We start from the raw sequence: 19,874 nt of genomic DNA on the forward strand, positions 1-19,874 counted from the left end.
TTGCCAAACAAAACATACAAAACATGTGCTCATCTATAAAAGCTGAAATATTTTTATTTAGCGGATTCATATGTAATTTTTGAAGAACAATTAAAGTCGAAAGGTTTGCCAAAACTTAAAAAACACTTTTACAACTCCAATGAAAACAAGATTATTTGCCCAGTGAGTGCAAAGTTTGCCCAGCAAGCCGACTTTTGGCAAGCGGATTAGGCCAATTTTCTGCGCTTTTCCGGGGTAACCGGTGCTTTTCACCTGGCTCGACGGTGCGTGTGGGATGTCAAACTGTTCGGACAGAGGCTATAACCCGTTTAAATCTCAGTCCCCTTCGACGCCCCCTGCCAACCTTTTTCGACTCTTTTTTGGACCAGTTGACTTACTTTGCTCAATGCCAAACAAACAGCAGGAACTAGGAAAAGCACAGAGAAAAGGAATTTTCTTGGCAGTAAGTTGAATGTTTTTGCTGCCGGACGGGGTCCACTGCATTGTGTGAGCACAAAAAAGAAGAGCGACTTCATACAGCAACTAAGAGAAAGTCTGACTATATACTGTGTCCGGTATGTGCTGGGCAAATTAGGGTGGACCGACCAACTGCAGCAGAAGTCCAGAAGTCCGCACAACTCAAGTCTCGAAAATACTCTTCACAAAGATGTGCTCATCTATTCGGTTGGACGTACATAGAGGTGCTAGGACATAAGGATAGCCCATAAAAGAGAAACTAATATGCGATAGCATAGTCAATGTATTTGTAGGACTTCTAACGGTTTGCTTTTCATGGGTCCAACCGGCGGTGCATGTATCTATGTATGTATATACTTTTACACAGATATTTGCTGGGTGAACATAAAAAGCCGTTTTTCTATGTCAGCTGCATTTCGGTGTGTGCTACAGTTGCGTTGTGGGGCGGGCGGCAGCGGGCAAGGTCGGAGGTCGGGGCGGAGATTGAGGTGCTCTATGACACCGACGGCACCCAGAAAAGCCGGGGTCGCCCACGCACCCTCTGCTTCAACCCACCGAACGCACGACAAACCGAATTCGTTGTCGTTGTCGTTGCCACGATAGGAAAAGCTTTTTTCAATTGTTTCCGTTTCGAGGTCATGACAAATGCATTCTCTTTATTTCTTCTCTCCAGCTGGTTAATTTTATCTCGATCGCAGATTTCGCTGGCAAACAAGCGACACTCGGCAATGAACTATTGTACTTATAACCCGAATCCGGACCCAAACTCAAACTTCTTAGCCTGCCACGCCCATGCCGCACACTGAATACTGTTGGCCATATGCCACCTTTTGTCTTTAATGTCGAGACCTCAATAAAAACTGCTTACCTTTTTGAAGAGACAGGCGGAGGAAAGGCGAAAAGGAACTAGATTAAAAAAAAAAAAGTGGCAGAAGCCAGGACGGTGGGTTGGAAATTGGCGAATGGGATGACAACAATGCGTAATAAAACCAACAAGCATGCTTGAGAAAGCAAGAAACAATAACTTTTCCCTGACTCCTCGTTTCATCGCAAAAGCAGACGACCGGCAGATGCCCTCGGAATCTTGTTAGACGATCACGAATAGGTAGAAAAGTAATTATTTTGTATTTTACGAAAGTGTCACGAATATCAAAGGTGCACGGTTTTGAAACATCAGATGGATTTGGAAATAGGTACAGAGAAAACATCAAAACCTTGAAGTTAGCCAAAAAAGCGACCGAGGTGAAGTGATTTGCATTTGCCTTTGCGAACTCTTAGACCTCGATGGGCATCTTTATGGTGTCCGGGCAATCAAAGAGTTCCACCCGCAGTCGCCGTCGATGATTCGGAAACTTCCCAAATCATTAAACTTTTCTCCTCGCAAAAGGGAAAAGAAACTGATTTTATGCGTACAAAATGGACAGGATTCCCTATTCTAGAATACAGTTGGCAACAATTAGTATACGCCGCTTTCAGGCAAATCAGGTACCCTGATTCGAAACTACTCGCTTGGAAAAGCTGGGCATAAAGAACTCCTCGAAATGTTCGAATATCTGATTTTATGTAATAGTCCATAGAGAATGATGTACATAAGTAATTTCTATTTCTCACAGTGCTCCAGCTAAAGTGCTCCGCCGAGTCGCAGCGAATGCCACGCTGTTGTTGTCGCCAAGCTGCTGACTTTTCCCCGGCTTTCCTTTCCTTCGCTGAACTTTTCCGCACTGGGAAAGCGCTTTGACTTTTGCTTCTTCTTCGAGTGGGAACGCGCTGCTACTGCGGCTGGCAGTCGTAAAAAATGTAGTTTATATTCAAAATAAATGAGGTTGACTTTATTTACGCGCTTATGCTTTTTATGCGCTTTCAGCAGCAGCAACAACAGCATGCCGGTGCGAAATGAAAATGAAATCATCGCAGCAGCGCAAATCAGTTAAATGCCTGTGGCCACAGCGGGTGGAAAATCGAGGGGCGGACGGATGCTCTGCGGATGGGCGGAAAATCCAATGGAAGGCGACTCTCGGTTTCGGTTTAACGGTAACCGTATTGTAAGTTAGTGATGCCGGGCGCCCGTTGTTGCAACTAATTATTTGTGTGTGCAAAATTGCAAAAAGAACCTCTGCCACGCCCACCGCACACCGCCCCCGTCGCTGACACGCCCTCCACCGCCCAATGTTTGTATAGCCGCAAAGTTATGCCCCATTGTTGGGCTGGCGGTGCGCAGCTTTTCCACCGCTTACAATGTGCATTGAAAATACATACATAAATGCTACATTACTTTTTACCCCCTTTTTTCCCAACCTTTAAAGGGTATTATAATGATAATCAGGACTTTGCCACACTTCCCAATTAATTCCAATGACATGTAAGCTTATACAGATTTGAGGAACAGAACAATGTTTTAGCCATGTCGAAACCAGAAAATCTCTTGCTCGCTGGATTATTTATTAATAAACAAAAAAAAACAAAACAAAAGAAAAAACAAAAAAGAATTGCAAAATTCCATTACATGCGATTGTTGTATCTGTAAAACTTTTTATTGAAAACTTCAACAGCTAAACAAACAGCCGAGCCACATCCACTTGTTATTTTTTTGGGCGAGATACACATTTTAGGCTGCCATTTTCCACCAATCCTTCCACCACAATGCCATATTATTTCAATGAAAATTGCGCAGGCCAAAGTACTTCAAAGTTTGCTCTCCAACACTGCGCCTTAATTCGTATTCGTTTTTTGGTTATTTTTCAAAAATTAATAGCGCCCAAAGTGTGTAACGTTTTGTCATTGTCCAGAGTCGTGGTTTGCAGCGCTCCGGGAATATTGAAAGGGTTTCTTGGGGGTTGAGTGGGTTTGTTTGAGATCGAAATCCCTGCATTGTTCTCGCCCCGGGAACTGTTGTTGTTTCTGTTGCCGTTTTCATGGCTTTTCATCGGTTTTCATGGGTTTTTTGGGGCTTTCCGTTATATTTTGACTGCCTTGCGCCGGACGCATTTGTTTGTGATTAAACAGAGCATCGGTTTTGTTTAGTTTTTACGGTGGGTTGGCATGCAGATAATGTTGTTTATCCAGCCGTGTCGGTTGCAGGCATCGAACGGATTGCTGCTGTATTTTCCCGATTTTTCTCCTACGAAAAGCGTCTGATGACCCTACTTTGCGGGGTGGCTCCCACTACACTGTGAAATAAATGGAAATGTTGAGCTGAAAAACAGTGCACTTTTCATGTGCACTTGCCTGGCCGCAGTTAGTCATTAGGCAATTATCAGTGCGAAATGTGAAACGGAAAGAGCGCAGCGCAGGGACTGGGAGGAAGTGATAATGGCTGCGTGGCCAGTTCGCCTGTAGGCATTTGGGGAATGCGAATCAATCATGGATCCATCATCATCCGTCGCCCAGAAAAGATGGCTCTACGGCTGCCACCTGCGGCTCTGTCCACATGTGTGCAAGATATTCCTCGTCATTAATCAATCTCCTAGAAGAGCCCGCAAAGCGGATAATATTCTCTCAAGGAGAGATTAGGTTGTGTATGGCATATTTTCCCTACGTTCAGTGTCGACTCATATCTATGAATTTGTATTTCACATTTGTATTACAAATTCTATGTTGTAAGTCTCAAACATTTCCCTTAGGTAGTCCAAATGCACTGTTTAACTTTTGGTTGGCCAAAATCAATCACCATATGTCAGTTTCTACGCTTGTTATATGTGGTGAGGGACTTTGCTTCTTATTTATATGTAAATCCTTTAAGTGATTTCTACTTACATATGTCCAATTGGTTGTATATACAATATATATATTTTTTTATCAAGGTTCCCGTTTATTGCGTCATAGGAATCATGTCATAACTCCGTGTCGTCATCAACATCCATCGCTGGCCAATTGTATTTGAAATCGAATAAACAATTCAATTATCGAATCAATCAAGGGCTCACTCAATTGCGCTGTCTGGCCGAAACCAAAGCCAATTAAAATTATTTGGCCATCAATCAAACTGTCACCAATCGCAGCCTTAGTTTAAGTTGCCTGCATCCTTCTCCTCATCCGGATCCCCTCGATGTTATGGACATCAATTAGTCAATCCCCATGCTCTCCACCAAATACGGCGTCCTCATCATCAACTGCAGGACGAAGAAAAGCTGGAACTGCACTCAGCCGAATACGTTTCACAAAAATAATAGTATGTTAGTGAGAAAGTGTTCATTAAGCCTAGTGTCAGACATCTTCTTGAGTAGTATGCAACTCTATTTAACTTAAATGTCTAAGAGGCAACGTCTTTTTGTCCTAGCATTGCTTTTTAATGGCGATATTTCTTTCAGTGTAATGCTGCTTGGACATGGTCATCTATTTCAATCAGCCCGGTCTTCCGACCTCTGAATTTCGAACTGCGACCTTTGCCCGAAATCCAGGCTATCGTCGCATCGTCATCGCATTCGCAGTCCCGAAAAACCGAATCTGCCCCATTAGCCATATAGCCCATAAGCCATAACCAGCAATCCGTACCCCAAAAACCGTAGTCCGTTGCCCGTATCCGCAGCCCATAGTTCGTAACCCAGTTTCAATTGAACGCATTTTCTCATGCCATTGCACGGAGCCTTTTCTCCTTTTGGAAAGGCATTTAACATGCATGTAGTGGGGTCAGGGGTCAAGCCCAGTTTTATGCCCGCCCATCCGACGACTTGGCTTATTATTTTTTGTGGCCAAGGCAATAACCGAACCAAATTGAAATCAAACACAGGCACCCACATCAGAAGTCATCATCAGACACTCGCATCGCACACGCACAACAACGTACAGCAGCGGTCAACTTTCTAGCTGACTTTGTTAGCAAAGTGAATAAATCTGCTTGCGTATTTAACATCTATTTGAAATTTGAAATATAGTGAAATTTCTGTATTATTTATAGACATTGAAGATTAAATATTCTCAAGAAGCGACACACATACCTTTTCATTTTCATTTAAGTTAAAGGTTTCCTGACCTAAATTGTTGGTCCCTGTTATTTTGAGCCCTGTATATGTGCGAAGCTGTGACGATTTGAGTGCTGACTTTACGAGGCGACTTTAATTGCTTGGGCGGTGCAATCAAACGCGACCGAATGCGCCATCAAATCGCGCGGAAAACGCATGTGCGCTTAAAATCACCTTAATCGCTGAATGGTCCGGAGTTTCGAAGTGGGCGTGTTGCGGGGTATTTTCGGATGGGACTCGCTGCATGCCTTTTATGTGCTACGCCGATGCGTTATCAAATGATCCGCATCCCACAGAGCCGAGTTTATGCACCAAGCCGAAGCGTGAATTTCTGGCGAGACGGTCAACCACGCCGAAAACATCTTGGGTTATTATTGTATTACGAAAGGGATTCTTTTAACGCCGTAATAATGGGCCCACATGGCGGATGGGTTCAAAATCACTGCTTGTTTGCCAACTGGTTTCCCTTTGCATGCAAATAACAAATAACAGTAGCGTGCTCAAAGCTCAAAGGACGATCCTTTGGGCAGAAGCCCACGCATAAACGCATTAATGTGTCCCTGGCACTATTGGGAGGTACCTTTCCGTCCGCCAACAGAAACACGGGGTGGCCCGAGCGGCAGGGAAAGTATGTAAGCTGCACTTTGTAGAAGTGTTTTGCCCATTTTCGAGCCACTGAGCAGCGCAAGCAGTGCAAAAGAGCGTTGGCAGCGACGTTGGCAGTTGCGCTGATTTTATGCCATGTTGTTTGATGTCGCCGCCAAAAGGGGAAATCCCCCTTCTCTTTACGAGTCTGTTACATTTTTGCTAGCTGCTTTGTCAATCAGCGTTGGCAAATGGGCGTGACAGCAAAAAAAAGAAAGGAAGGCGTCACTTTTACAAGTGTTGTTTGCTGTACGTCTACTGCTTTCGCTGCCGTTGTTGTCGCCGCACTGCTTGCCTGATCTGCACTCGGAAAAAATCAGATTTGTTTAGTCTCAATTAGAAAATACGAGTGACGATGTGCAATAAGTTTTCAGTTCGCTTTTCATTGATTGATTAACTTACAAATGTTTTTTATGCCCCTTTCGAGTTTATGTACTATCTTTTTTTTTTCAATTATAGCGTTATAGCCATAGGAACCAACAAATTTAATAGCGTGTCATTATACTTCTTCTTTCTTCGCTTAGGCATACTAAATAGTTACAATTATTCACGTACACTTTGGTTACATTTTCATTTTGTTGCCAAACTCATAAAAATTACAGGCTACTAAAAACTACAAAGTTACCGCCGGAAATATTGCGTTTTTGAGTGTGGTGTTGGTGCTGTCGTTGCAACATTGCCAGAACTGCACACGCAGCAACCCAACCAACCTCCCATCCCGCTTGCATCTCGTTTATCCCAAACCACCCCAAGCCACCCTGAACCAGACCAAGCCTCCCCCGACCACCCCCGCAAGATATATGTTGACAGCTTGTGAAAATATGAGCAGCATTTTGCTGCTGCCAGCCAAATGTGTTGAAAAATTGAAAAATATTTCGCCATCGATGCGCTAAAATATGGTTCCCCTCACCCCCCTCACCCTCTCACCGCCCTCAACCAAACCAACCGCCCGCCCCTTTCCACGCCTCTCAATCGAAAGCAAATCGCTGGCAAAATGCAAAAAGGTTGGATTTCTATGCCGAAAAGTTTTTGGCTTCCTGCCAAAAGACGGAGGAGACAAGGAACTGGCAGGAACGTGTCCTGCCCTGCACTTTACACCGAAAACAACTACGTGGAGGTTATGGCTCATCGATATGATTTCAAATTGCACAACCCTAGACATAAGAAAGTCCTCTTAAAACTGGCTAAGCATGCCAGCACACCAAGCACGGCGGAGATGGTGGCGGTGTTCCTATGTATACATTTCCGACAATTAAGAATTTAAATTAATAACAAAATAGAGCGTCGGTGGATAACCCTGTATTCCGTAGTCTGTGTGCCCTTCCTGTCCGTTGCCAGCCAGACTCAGACTCCTCTTCCTGTTTATGTCTTCTTGAGGCGCTTACTTTTGTCGGAAGCTTTTGTTATTTTGGCAGAGGCTCCGAAAAGGGGGAGTGGCACGGAGCAAGCTCAACCAACGACCCAATGTGGCTTTTACTTTGATTAACTGACGAGCGGCAGGCAATTGGCACAATTGAAAGGGCGGAAAGCGGTGGTCGGTGGGCGGCAGTGGATGGGGGGTCCAGTCATTGTTGTTGATTTAGGATAACGTCAGCCAGCGGCAAAAGGTTAACAGAAATTTATATTTTCATGACCAGGGGGCGGCCCATCCAGAGGGAAGCAAAAAGATGAGCAGCCGGCAATGAGCCTCTTTAAAGGAGTGAGACAGAAGATTTGCAGAATGTGGCCAATTTCCCTTTTCATTGAGTCCAAGGAGTGGAAAATTGAACAGAGAAACCAAAGCCTGAAATGTATCCAAGTTATTGCACTGCCAGAATCGGATGTATTCTATTAAGGAATGATGCTGAATCAAAAAATATTTTTTAATGTATAATTGAAATACATAATATGTATTACATGTGTATGTATGTACATATCCACGTTTTTGCCAAATGGCTAATATACGATTGATATATTCAGCATTTCGAATACGACCCAATTGCCAAACGTTAAGAGGTAGTGAAAAGGGCCTACAAGCCAGCAACTTGTTAACTTTGCTTTTTATTTTGACAACACTCCACGGCCTCATCCCGCGACCACCCAAATGTATCTCACAATCTGTTTAGCAGCTGTTGCGGCCCATGGCCCATGGCCCATTCCCCATTTCCCATTTCTCTTATTTATGGTTCGGGCCGAAAGGCGCCATTTTCATAAAAGCGAGTATAAGTGTGGGCGTGTTTTTGACTGTGGGAATGAGCAACGCGCGGTGGAAGGTCACCAGGCGAATCCCCTTCAGATCGCACCACTTGCCACTTTGTTCCCATTTCAATTCAATCGAATCCAACTGAATGCAACACAATTGAACACAATCACCCAAATATGCACCAGTTTGTCCACGGGAGATTGGAGATTGTGTGTCTTTGATAATAGGGTAATATTATTTTTCGCGCACAGTGGGCAGCACTTGCGAAACTCGTACAACACAAAAAGCACTCTTCACAAAGCTAATTCAATGCAAGTGAGCAGCAGTTACCTGTATCTTCCACACAAAGCGAAAAAACATTTAATTTTGTCCGTTAATATACGATATTAACCTTAATTGGCGTGGATTCTGCACTGGAGTCGGAAAACAAAACATTGTGTGTCCATGGCAGTTCGTTGCACAATCAATTACTTTGTTCCATCGGCAACATTGTGTGTCCATGGTGCACGGTGGAATAATAATAAGCATAGTGGCAGCATCCACGATAGCACCGATAACACCGGGGACTATGTATGATAGCAATAACAAATAAACAGAACAGAACAGAGCAAACATCAATAATCTATTTTATATTAAAGTTGATTATTTTCACTCACACAGCCAAAAAAAAAAATCCACGGAATTTGTTTACTTTTCGTGCAGGGAGAGGAAAACAAAACGAGATGCGAGTCCTGTTGGTCCACGCCCCCCCCCCCCCCCCCAAAACACCAGTGGGCAGCGAAAGTGTTCAGCACCTGCTCCACTTGTCAGCACCTCGTTCAAGGACACCACCCCCTTTCAGCACCCACAGCCACCGTCATTCCATGCCATGCCATGAGTTTCGTTTATAAATATTTAAGTGCTGCAAGCAAACTTTTGGTTCGCCAGGAAGGCGGCGGGGGAAAACAGCTTAGGCTAAGTAACGCGCCCATTTGGCGCTGTGCAACAAGCCAGCCACGCCTCCCGGTATCACGCCCTTCGTGTGCCGTTCATGCACGGAAAAAAGAAATGGGCCAAAAGGGCATTACAAGTTATAACTGTAAGGGTGCTCCAAATTAAAAATGAAGAACAGAATTCACGGGGGGTAGACTACTATATACGGGCACACAGTATGCGATAGTCGATGGGCTTTATACTCGTGGGCATTTAAGATTGACATTACCTATGTTTAGCTGCCGATAAAACGATACCTATGCCTTTCGTGTCAACTGGGAGGCTGTCTGTGCTCTGCAATTTTTTCCCCTGTGCAGTCACTCTGGGCTGTTAATGAAAAGTTTCATGGGGGCTTCAGTCGGGTCTCAGTTTTCGTTTTGGGGCAACAAGCATAAGCCATGTCTGGATTCCGCTAGAGCTGCACCGGAATGGCAACTGAGTCTAGGGGTCAGAAATCTGGACTGGGGCTCATTATCAGAGGCATTTGGGTCTTTGCTGGCATGGCAACTGGCTTCTTCTGTGATTCATCGTGCGGATCTGTGTAGCTATACCCATTCCCATACTCAGGGTGCTCATCTTTCATATGGCCACCGGGCTCATCAGAAGATGACAAATTGAATCTGGGGACGAGTGCCAAGGCACAAGCTTCCTGCAATCCTTGGGTTTGCGTTTGGCATCCTTTGGTTGAATAAACACTAGATACTAGAAGGCAATATAGGGTATGTTTTGCTCGGAAGAAAACATCGAATACTTGTCGTGTTAATTCTTTTTCACTTGTATTTGCGTATGATATTATGTAGTATGGGCAACTTTTTTGGTCTGACTACCTTTAAGTACTCTGAGAAACAAAAGAGATCGTCTGTTCTTTGGGATTAATTTCATAATCAAATCACAAGGAATAGCTTATCCATTGAGAAAGTTGCACAGCCTACTTAACAAAGTAAAAAAGCCTTTAAATGGCAAGCTCAGGATAGCCACTTTAGGTCTTTGTTTTCGCAATCCCATTGTCGTGTTGACTTGTCCGAATGAAATGGAATTATTTACGACTTACGACTTAAGCACCAGCAAATGCCAGGTATCTGGATTCGTTTCGGCGTGCGAGACTTTTCAAAACTTTCAAAAGTGTCTTGTTTTGTTTGTCACACTAATTACAACAGTTTCGGCCAAATAATTCTTTCTACAACCCCCCCCCCCCCCCAAAACCCCCTCGGCACTTTCTCCGCCCGCTTGGAGATCTTTTCTCGAGTTTCTCTTGTCTGCTCGCAATGGCGATGGTGATGGTGATGGTGCCATGTGCACAAATTGCTGCTTATTAATGTCACAAATTTCTAATTGCAAATTCTGCATACAAATTGGTTCAACCGGAGCCACAGCAGCAGCGGTCATGGACACAAATTTCCACAATAAATTTAAATTATTTGAGCTGGTTGGACGGGAAAGCCGACTGCACGCTGTTTATGTATGTGGCAAAGACGTCATGCGGACCGAAAACTTTATCGCAATAAACACATTTTAAACACATTTCGATAGCCGCAAGACATTAGCGCATTATAACAATCAAACAAACTAACAATCTCCCATCGAGAATCCAAAGTTAAATGAAAATGGGCCAGGATGCTGGCGTGATAATTTAATCCTTCGTAGGCCAGGCAAACATAATCTTCGATTCGTTGTCTCCATTGCAATGGGACAAGAGACCCAAAGCTGGCTTAGCCGTCACGTCCCACAGAAACCGGAAGAACAAATTTCCTTGGCCATAATCAAGGCTAGCGAAAAAGAAATTTGCATTTCAGCAAACAGATGGTTGAATGGTTGGATGGTAGAATGGTGCAGGATGGCAGGATGTGCTCTTCAGTCAGTTTTCGATTCGCTTATTGCTCCGGCCGCCTGCTTGCTGATTTATTACAGTTTGCCATTGAAGGACAATTAAATTGGCCGCTCTTCACTTTGGCCAGACTTGAAGGACCAGCTCGCAGTCTTTTTGGAAATATGTCGGAAAATTATAAAATCCATAACAGAGGCAAAAACAAGAGACAGGTGAACACAAAACAAAAACTTTCCGTACACAAACACGTAACCAGAACCCAATTTTGTGGCCAATAAAAGGACTGTGAAGAGCGGAGGAGGTGGGCTTCGAGTCCAATAGGAGTATACAGATGGATATACAATCCACTCCACACCGCACAGGACATGCCGCACCATACACGGCAAAAAAAAAAAAAAAAAGAAAGAGAGCCGAAAATAAACAGCAAGTACAGCAAAACACCAAATCGATACTCGCAGCTCAAAGAGACGTTTCAATTGTTCGTTTATTTGATATGAAAATGAGGACGAAATACACACTGTTCGCTCTCCGAATACTAATTTTAAAAAATTTAATTCGAGTTCTGTTCTGATTCAATCGGTAAGGTATTTGTAAATGAACAATGCAAGCAGCCAGCCACATTATATCCCCAACATTTTTTCGCCTGCTGTATGGAAAGCATGGATTGACCATTTTGCATAATAATGATAAATTTTACATAAGCACCGAGCTGAAATAGTTTTTCCAAACGATCTCTCAGCAGCTGCGGGTGGATGGAGGGGGATGAAGTTCAATTTTTTAGGGCCCAAAGTACACGTGTGGTCGGTAATCTTATCAGAGCATCCCGCCCCAAATCTCCTTAACTAGCAATTGGATATTATGTGAGATTTGCGACACCAAAATGGCAGAGAGATAAACTGCAAAATGGAATGCCAAACGAAACGACGAAAGGATGGACAACAAGGAAGACCGGGTGGCCGGTCCTGGTGACCATGCGGCATTCGAATGCACGGCACGCTCCACAGGATCCCGAAAGGACCAATTTTTCGCCACACACCCAGCTTGGGGGGGGCAGTTTGGGTTGGGTTGGGTTGGGTTGGGTCCTCATTGGGTCGGGAGCAAAGATGAACGCGAGGGCACGGCTGGGTTAAACTGCCAGCTGCAGGAAGAATTTGATTTACTTTCATTGGCCATCGTCACAGTCCCATTGCGTTGGAGTGTTTATCGATGGTTTAATTATAAGTGCGGGAGTTAGTCCGACATAAGTTATCCCCTCGACGGGAAGAATCGCCAAGGAAGGGTTGAGGTCAGCTGAAAACTGACCAGCACTCATCTCAATTGGTTTTTTTTTGGTCGAAAAGCTATAGCAAGCTAAGGAGCTAACCATTATAGATGGAACCTTCCCTCTGTCGCTACTCATTCCACTTGATTTAATGTCACTCTGACTACCAATAAGAACAGCTCGGTTGACCCTCGAAAGCTTGAAAGCCAAAATAGAAATATGACAAGAAGCACTTGAGTTGTTATTTCAAGATGCATACCATGTATTTCTTCCACATGCGTATTCTTTTTTGCTTTCAAGATGCATACCATGTATTCCTTCCACATGCGTATTCTTTTTTGCTCCACTGTGCAGGGATGCGGACTCGACACTTGTGGCACGAGTGGGTGGCAACTGTGGCGGTTTGTAAGAGAAGGAGGTTGTTGTTTGCTGCCTGCTTGCTTTTGGTGGTGGCGCTTGGCAGGCACGTACGCATGAACATCAGCGACAGGTGGGAAGAATGGTGGGCGGTTGGGGGGTAGAAATGTTTTTGGTTTGGTGCGCTCGGCAATTGCAGTTTCCCTTCTGTTACATACAATATTTTGTGCATTGGCTTTAGTGCTCGCTCTGTGCTCTGTTATATTTTTTCTTCACCTGCTGCGTATCTTCATCTCCATATTTTTTTAGAGTCTTTTCCCCTCTCTCCCCTCAGCGACCATGTTGCTCTTTATTACTGCTTACATATATTTAACAATTTCGTATGCTCGTTGTATGTATGTATGTTGTATGTTGTATGTTGTATGTCCAGAATGCTATTTGTGCTGTGCCCCCTTGTGCAGCGTGTTTACTCGTTTTTTGGACTTTTGGTTCTGCCTTTTGCCTCTGCGCTGTTCTGTGCTTGTTCTGTTCTGTTTGGTTCTGTTTTCTCTGTTTGCTGTCAGTAGGTAAAAATTCCAATAAATAATTGAAATGGCTGTTTGTTATAGCCCCTCCACAATCCCCTGCCTTCGAACCCATCAAACTCAAAACGTCCGTGTCCACTCGCCTTTTGTCCGCCTGATGTTTTTATACATATGTATATGTATCTTTTGTGACGCATCTCGCATATCGCATCCGCATCTTCTCTCTCTCTCTCTCTTCTTCCACCCGACAGAAAACCGCACTCAAAAAAGGCATTGCAAAAATTATGCCCAAATTGCAATTATCATTTTTGGTCGCTGAATTAATAAATTGGTACATTTTTCCTAATCCAAAAGCTCTTTTCTTTTAAGCCACCAGAAATGCTCCTTATTCACACGCGCCTTTTTAATAACACTTTTGGAAAATTTCCCTGACTTTCTTATACAGACTTATACAGAGTTTGAGTTAGAATATTCTATGGATTGGAGAGGGGCGTTGTAGTACGTGATTTATCTGCTGGTTAAGAAAGCAAACGACAATTATTTTGATAGTCATGGCCCCAAAAACTGTTCGTTCAACGGGTAAAAAGTGAAGAGCCATAAAATCGGGCTAGTTTACCCAAAGCAACCTATCCCATTCCCCATTAGATTGCAGCGCAGCCCAGCCCAACCCCACTCCACTCACAAAGGAGTACGTTTTTAGTGCATAAGTTTGGCGCAATGATAAGTCGAAATGAAGCGAACGCATCTTGGTGGGTAGGAGGGCTATGAGCGGGGGGTTCCTGCGTATGGGGTGGGGGGGGGGGGGATGGTGATTTTGGGGGGTTCCGACCGGCGAACGGAAAGCAAACTCGCTGATTTATGAAAGCATGGCGAAAGTTTTTCCTCGAACCCTGGAGTTTAGCGCCTGGCAAGTGATAAACTGGAATGACTTCAAAGTTGCGGCGCCGCGGGCTGCGATTCGCTTATTAGATTGTATTTGATGACCGTTGGCGCCTCCCCACCACCCACTTCTTAGCATCGAAGCAAGAAGGGGGTCAAATTAAGAGTTAGCAGCCGTTGGATTTCGAGTTGGGCAATTCAGCAGTGGAAAAAGTCCTGAGCAGTCTTTTCACAGAAGATCAATTGAAAACTTGGCCAACACCAATTTCCAGCACCCAGGAAACCTGGCGTGCAGTTGCGTGGGTGGGTTTTCTCCCACGCCACTAACCCCAACTAAAAATGATTGCCCAAAGTTTAAATAATTTACAAGCCATTAAGGACCGTCCAGTTGGGCACTGTTCTCCGACAAAGTGCTCAAAGTAAGCAGTCCAAGTGCGTGGCACTTTGCAGCTGTTAAGATCGTCTCGAAGGGTGACCTCGAAACGGTGACCCCGAACCGGAGCCAACTTTGCCAACTAGGAAATCTCATTAATTTAGTCATCTGGCTGCTTTTGTAGTGCAAATGAGGCGGCACGGTACAAAGTTCACGTTCCTGCGGTGCCAGCAAAAGCCCCGGGGAGCTTTTCTCGGACCATCATATCACTAAAGTACACTGCGAAAAATCATACTTCGAGCTGGGCGATAGCATCGACCTGCACCAACGTTGCCAACGCATCCCATTGGTTCATTTAATTAAATAGTGTTTTTGCTCGAAACATGCTTTTGCCAAATATGCGGCTAATTTGATTGGCGCAAAATCAGCAAATCAATTAAATAATGCGAACTATTTCATTTAAGCTCTTCTATTTATGTTCAGGGCGAAAATTATCTCCAATTACTGGTATTTACAGGACTATAAATATAATTTTGTCCAATTTGGAGACTTTTCAAATCATTTTTTCGCTTTGGAAATTGTCAAATAGTGTGGCCAAAGATTTAATATAATATAATTGCTCCAAATATCGACGCTTCTACGTCATAAATCATAACCGTTGATTTGAACTAAAGCGGTATATATTCATGAGACCTTATCTCACCTAAAGCCCACTTATTTTCTCCCTCTGCATTCCCATTCCCGATGGAGCCTTGGCGTCATTTCGGCGACGGCGGCTAAGTGGGCGTGGGACTGCGTCTAGGCCCAAAACTCCAGGACTCTAGGACTCCCGGACTCTACCGTCCTGGCATCTGGGCTACTCTAGGTTCAATGCTCGACCACTTTTGCGACGCGGAATACGTGACAGGTGGCAGCTGGAGCACAATTCTCTGCGGGCACCGCGTTCCACTTGAATGCACTTTTCCGTGGCCCGTTTATGGAGGCGCTGTCAAATTAATTGGCTTTTCCGGAATCGACTTGGAGTTGAACTGGGTCTTAGTAATACTGCGTTTCTAGGGTCTCTAGTCTGGCCTGTGGTCGACTTCTGGGACTTTCTGGCGGACAACTCATTTCCTCGAGAGTTGCGGTCTTTGATTTGGCCGGATGCCGGCTAGTCGACCGAATTGGGGACCTTGTCGGACTCGCTTTTGGGTCCTCTGACCCGACCGTTCGTTCTTTACCAGGCCAGCCAAATTGGGGCAGGCCAGCGGTGCTGGCGGAGAGTTTCGATCGCAGGTCCCTCGAAAGGACCATCCATCCATGTCCAAGTCTTGAGTGCTGCCAAGTACTTGAGTTGTTTTTAGACCGCCTCCAGCGTTCTGATGCTGTTTAGAGGACAGGGAAAACTAGGGGAACCAGTGCTTACCGGCGACGCACACAGCGAAATTTTCGTTTTGAGTGAGTTTTTTGCATTCCTACTGAGTTTTACTCTGATTTTATTCTGCACAATAAACTCACTCACTTGAGTTTGAGTAAGTCCCAAAATTTCCCCTTCTTTTAGGACAATTTTTTTGCAGACGAAACTTAAAACGTTGGGAAATTCCAGCTGACTTTTAAATTGGACATTTCATGCCCACTCAGATCATTTTGTTCTGTTATTAGTTGATAGATTTGAACTTATGCAGAAAATTATCCCATTAAAAGGCTTAGAAATATCGCAATACTTTTAAAACCACATCGCACAATATTTAAATAAAATAGGCTTTTGTTGTTCAGCAGCTTGTATGTAAAGAAGGTAGGTAAAATAAAAGTCCTTCAAAAGCAAATCGAAAAAAACATTCAATTCATACAAAAGCCCCACCTATCGGCAAAATATCTTTTATACCCATCCATAAACAATGATCTAAATTGCGTAGATAAATGTCGGGTTTGATTCCGTGGTGACATAAATGTCTTATACGAATTTTTAGACCTTTGCGATTTAAAGTGACGAAATGCATGGGTCGACTTCAGGCTCATAAAATACTGGGATGTTTAATAAAACAGTTTACAAGCGCAAAAGTTTCCTTTCAGTTAATAGAGCTTTCAAAGCTGCTTAAGAACCAAATCTATACAAAGGCGCTGAAACTGTTAAAAAGTATAATTGTGATATGTAAATGAATTGCTGATTTTCCTAAAGAACTTGCGGTAATGGCACGCCGTTCAGCATAATACCTAATGAACAACCTTCCAAAATGAGAGATAATGTCTGTATCGACAAATGTCGACAAAACAGAGGCATATGCGCCCACTTGATGATTACCAGTGCACTGTGGGTAAAAAGCCGGAAATTTTGATATTAATTACAATTTTAAAGATAGCGTCTTGATTTTGTATATTTATATATTTTGTAGATTTATAATACTTGAGATAAATAAATAAAAATTACATTAATACCAAAATTTCCGGCTTTTTACCCATAGTGCAGTGGTAGCAGTGCCCCAGAACCAGAAGCCCAGTTTTAGAGGCAACCTCCCCACCCTTCCCATTCAATAGGAAAACGGAGAAGACCTTCACTGCGTGAACTGTAGTTCCGACTTGGTGGGGGTCCTGGTCTCGTCTCTGTCTGAAAATTTGAGTCAGTCAGATGCCGAGAGCAAGGATATTTGCCTGCTTCCTGACCACCACCCTGCCCTTATTGTTCCATCGGCACGGAAAAGGATGCGGAAGCAATACGCCCACACTGTGAATGCCAGATGCCATTGAATTTAAGCTGGCAAGAGTTCATCAAGATTTCGTATGCCATTAACTGGGTCATGGGTCACCGCATTTGCGGTCGCGTCTCCGCATCTGAAAAGCCGGGATATTTAAGTGCGAAGGTGGTCTGCGGCATGGCAACTTTTTTAATTACCAGCTTTTTCCCCACATAAGACCAAAGAAATTAAAGACAAGGCTTCGGTTAGTTGCTAGCAACTTTCAGTGCGAGTGCGCATTATTCATTTCCATTGTCAGTTCCAAGACAGGCCACAATTTTGACCACATCGACCTTCAAGGAATGCTGATCCTCGCGGAACTCCGCGTCCTTTAGGATCAGAGTCCACACATTGTCGCAGCATCTAAAGGTTTCCAGTCTTTCGGCCGTAAAGGACATATTGCTCGTGCCATGATCCTTGAGAGCTGTTGAAATGCTCTTGTCATATCTTAGTAAAACCAAATTAGCAATCTTCTTGGTTATATCGCCCCTCTGCAACATACACGTGTGAACTGATAAGTGCGAAGGGCCTACATATATGTACATATGTACACGTGACGTGTACCAACTCACCTCCATCATCTCATCCAAAGTGTCCTGGAGCGTTCTGCCCAGCGTTGTGGCCCTGTAATGTTGATAGTTCATATCGGCTGAAGATTTGAGCTAGAAGCTTAGTACACACGCGCTGTAGAATTTTTATGAAGAATGACTTTAGCGCATGGCATTGACAGTGACACACTGACACACTGACATCGATTGCGAAATATTATCGATTACAGGGATTACCACTAACAATCAGATTCAAATGTTCAAGAAAAAGTTATTAAACCAAAGCATATCGCAAGTGTTGCCCAAAAGCATATGTAATGATCCGGGGTATTCAAAATGGCCACCTAAACCGCATAAAAAAAAACAGATTACGATGATTTACTTAATTCTAATTGCTACTATAATTGCTAATGTGATGGCCCTAATTGCTTCTTCTTGCCATTAGGTTAGATGGTGCGGTGGCAATTTACTTGAAGCACTTTCTACACATTTCCAGATTTCATCACATTGAATGTTCGTTTAGTTAAATGTCTTATGTGGGGTAAATGAAGATTTGGAAATAAAGAAGGCATTTCTCTTTCGAACATTCAGAATAAACTTTGCTACTAGCTCCCCAAAATACTTGTGAATTAGAAACTTTGAAAAATTACATAAAACTCGAACATGGATGATTTGGCTAACGAGTACACCGGCAGTGAAGAGAGGAGTGGAGAAGCCTCCAAGCTCGGACTCCTGGCCAGGGTGGACCGTCTGCTCCGGCGCTGGCTGCCTGGATACAGCTTCATTCGCGGCAAGCGTCTCTCGACATCGGAAACCTCGATCGTGCACGGCTGCTCCCACGGCACACAGGCGGTGCGTGGACGTGGTGACCGGATGAATAATAAGGAGGAGGTGTACCTGGACACCGGCATCGCCAAGTCGGAGTTCTGCGTCCACCTGGAGACCTTGCTGCGCAACAAGCTGCTCAAGAAGCAGCAGGAATTGGCCCTGGAACATCAGGAGAGAAGCCGCGAGATGGAGCTGGAGCAGGAACGGCAGCTCAATCAACAAGTTCAGCAGTAGGAAAGTCTACCTATTGTGTTATTTTTCACTTCAATTGTGTATATATATTTTTAATACCATCAATCAGTCGTGGCGAGGCGAGGCGAGGCGCCTCATTAAAATTAATTAAAAATAATCACCGGCAATCATGAAAACAAAGGAAATCAGGACGCATGTGGCATCAGAGAATATTTTCCCCTTTAATTTTCCAATGTCTAATGCTTATCAGTAGTCAACAATTGATTAGCTTATAATTGCCAAATTGATGACCATTGATCATTTAATATTTCAGTTTGCTTTCATACGGCTTGGCTGGCGGACGTCTTTTTCATCGTCTTTTTTCATGTCATTAAGCGTGAAATTAATTAATTGAACTGAATTTATTATTAAAATGCCGTATAGAAAAGTACAGCTTGTCGATTGTTCATAGAACAGCGAGCCAGTTGAGTCGGCAATGTTAGTGTGCAATTGAAAATGGGAAATGGAAAAAGGAAAATTGCGAAATGACAACCACTTGTGATCTCGATGTCAATTGCGATGTCATTAGGCTGAACGAACAACAATTGTGTGTGTATGCCAAAAACCCTTCTAATGTTCTAATGTCCGCAGCATTAGCATAGGGTCCTTTAAACAACAACCCCCCAGCACCACCACTACGGACGCTGCCACCAACCACAGGACTCCTAACCACTCATCATGGCTATTCCAGTCCATTTGAGGCCGTGACAAAGCCCAAATCAAAACATTGCTTATACGGATACGGACAGCAAACCTGTATGTGCGAAGTGGATGTTAATATGTGTGGGCCAGTTGGGGGTGGGTTGAGGGAGAGTCCTCAGGGTTGGCATTATAATTTTGCTGGCCAGGCACTTGAGCACTTGATGACCATTAACGTAACTTTTGCGTACGTTGCTATTCCAAATACACAGCGAAAAAACCCAGATATGTTACGCATACAAAACTAAGTAAGAAAAATACATAGAAAATGAGCAAATATGATGCCCGTTTCTTTGTTAATTAGGGAATGTAGTAAACAATACTACTTTATTACATTTACTTTCGGATACTTCCTAATTGTTTTGAGTGTTCAAAAACTTGTTTTGTTGACAGCAGAGATCAGAGAACTGCAATCTGTTCGCTCC

At 43.8% G+C, this 19,874-nt stretch overlaps 3 protein-coding genes across 3 annotated transcripts in view, besides 1 other annotated feature; 2 read left to right on the top strand and 1 right to left on the bottom strand.

The window, feature by feature from the left end:
* Positions 1 to 16,718: 16,718 nt before the first annotated feature.
* Positions 16,719 to 16,875: a mobile genetic element.
* Positions 16,876 to 17,342: 467 nt separating this feature from the next.
* On the bottom strand, positions 17,343 to 17,885 carry TfIIA-S-2. Its single transcript, NM_130521.1, has 2 exons — positions 17,716 to 17,885; positions 17,343 to 17,634 (listed from the first exon to the last, which is right to left on the bottom strand). The coding sequence occupies exons 1-2, from the start codon at positions 17,785 to 17,787 to the stop codon at positions 17,383 to 17,385; spliced, it is 324 nt and encodes a 107-aa protein (NP_569877.1). The 5' UTR covers positions 17,788 to 17,885; the 3' UTR covers positions 17,343 to 17,382.
* A 391-nt stretch (positions 17,886 to 18,276) lies between these two features.
* Positions 18,277 to 18,866, top strand: CG14631 (uncharacterized protein). The gene has a single exon (NM_130522.3). The coding sequence runs from the start codon at positions 18,355 to 18,357 to the stop codon at positions 18,751 to 18,753; it is 399 nt and encodes a 132-aa protein (NP_569878.1). The 5' UTR covers positions 18,277 to 18,354; the 3' UTR covers positions 18,754 to 18,866.
* Positions 18,867 to 19,020: 154 nt separating this feature from the next.
* The window catches only part of su(w[a]) (suppressor of white-apricot), a 33,262-nt gene continuing 32,408 nt past the window's right edge, over positions 19,021 to 19,874 (top strand). The window contains exon 1 of the mRNA NM_001201591.3: positions 19,021 to 19,636. The gene's annotated coding sequence lies outside the window, so the exon portion shown is untranslated. The remainder of the gene's footprint in view (positions 19,637 to 19,874) is intronic.

The sequence above is a fragment of the Drosophila melanogaster genome, chromosome X, assembly GCF_000001215.4.
Source record: "Drosophila melanogaster chromosome X".
NCBI lineage: Eukaryota > Metazoa > Arthropoda > Insecta > Diptera > Drosophilidae > Drosophila > Drosophila melanogaster.

Bases quoted from the DNA above. Each gene is read 5' to 3' on its own strand.
- CG14631 (NM_130522.3), top strand. From the start codon at position 18,355: ATGGATGATTTGGCTAACGAGTACACCGGCAGTGAAGAGAGGAGTGGA.
- TfIIA-S-2 (NM_130521.1), bottom strand. From the start codon at position 17,787: ATGAACTATCAACATTACAGGGCCACAACGCTGGGCAGAACGCTCCAG. The intron at 17,635-17,715 runs GTGAGTTGGTAC...TGTATGTTGCAG, and splicing joins CTTTGGATGAGATGATGGAG to AGGGGCGATATAACCAAGAA.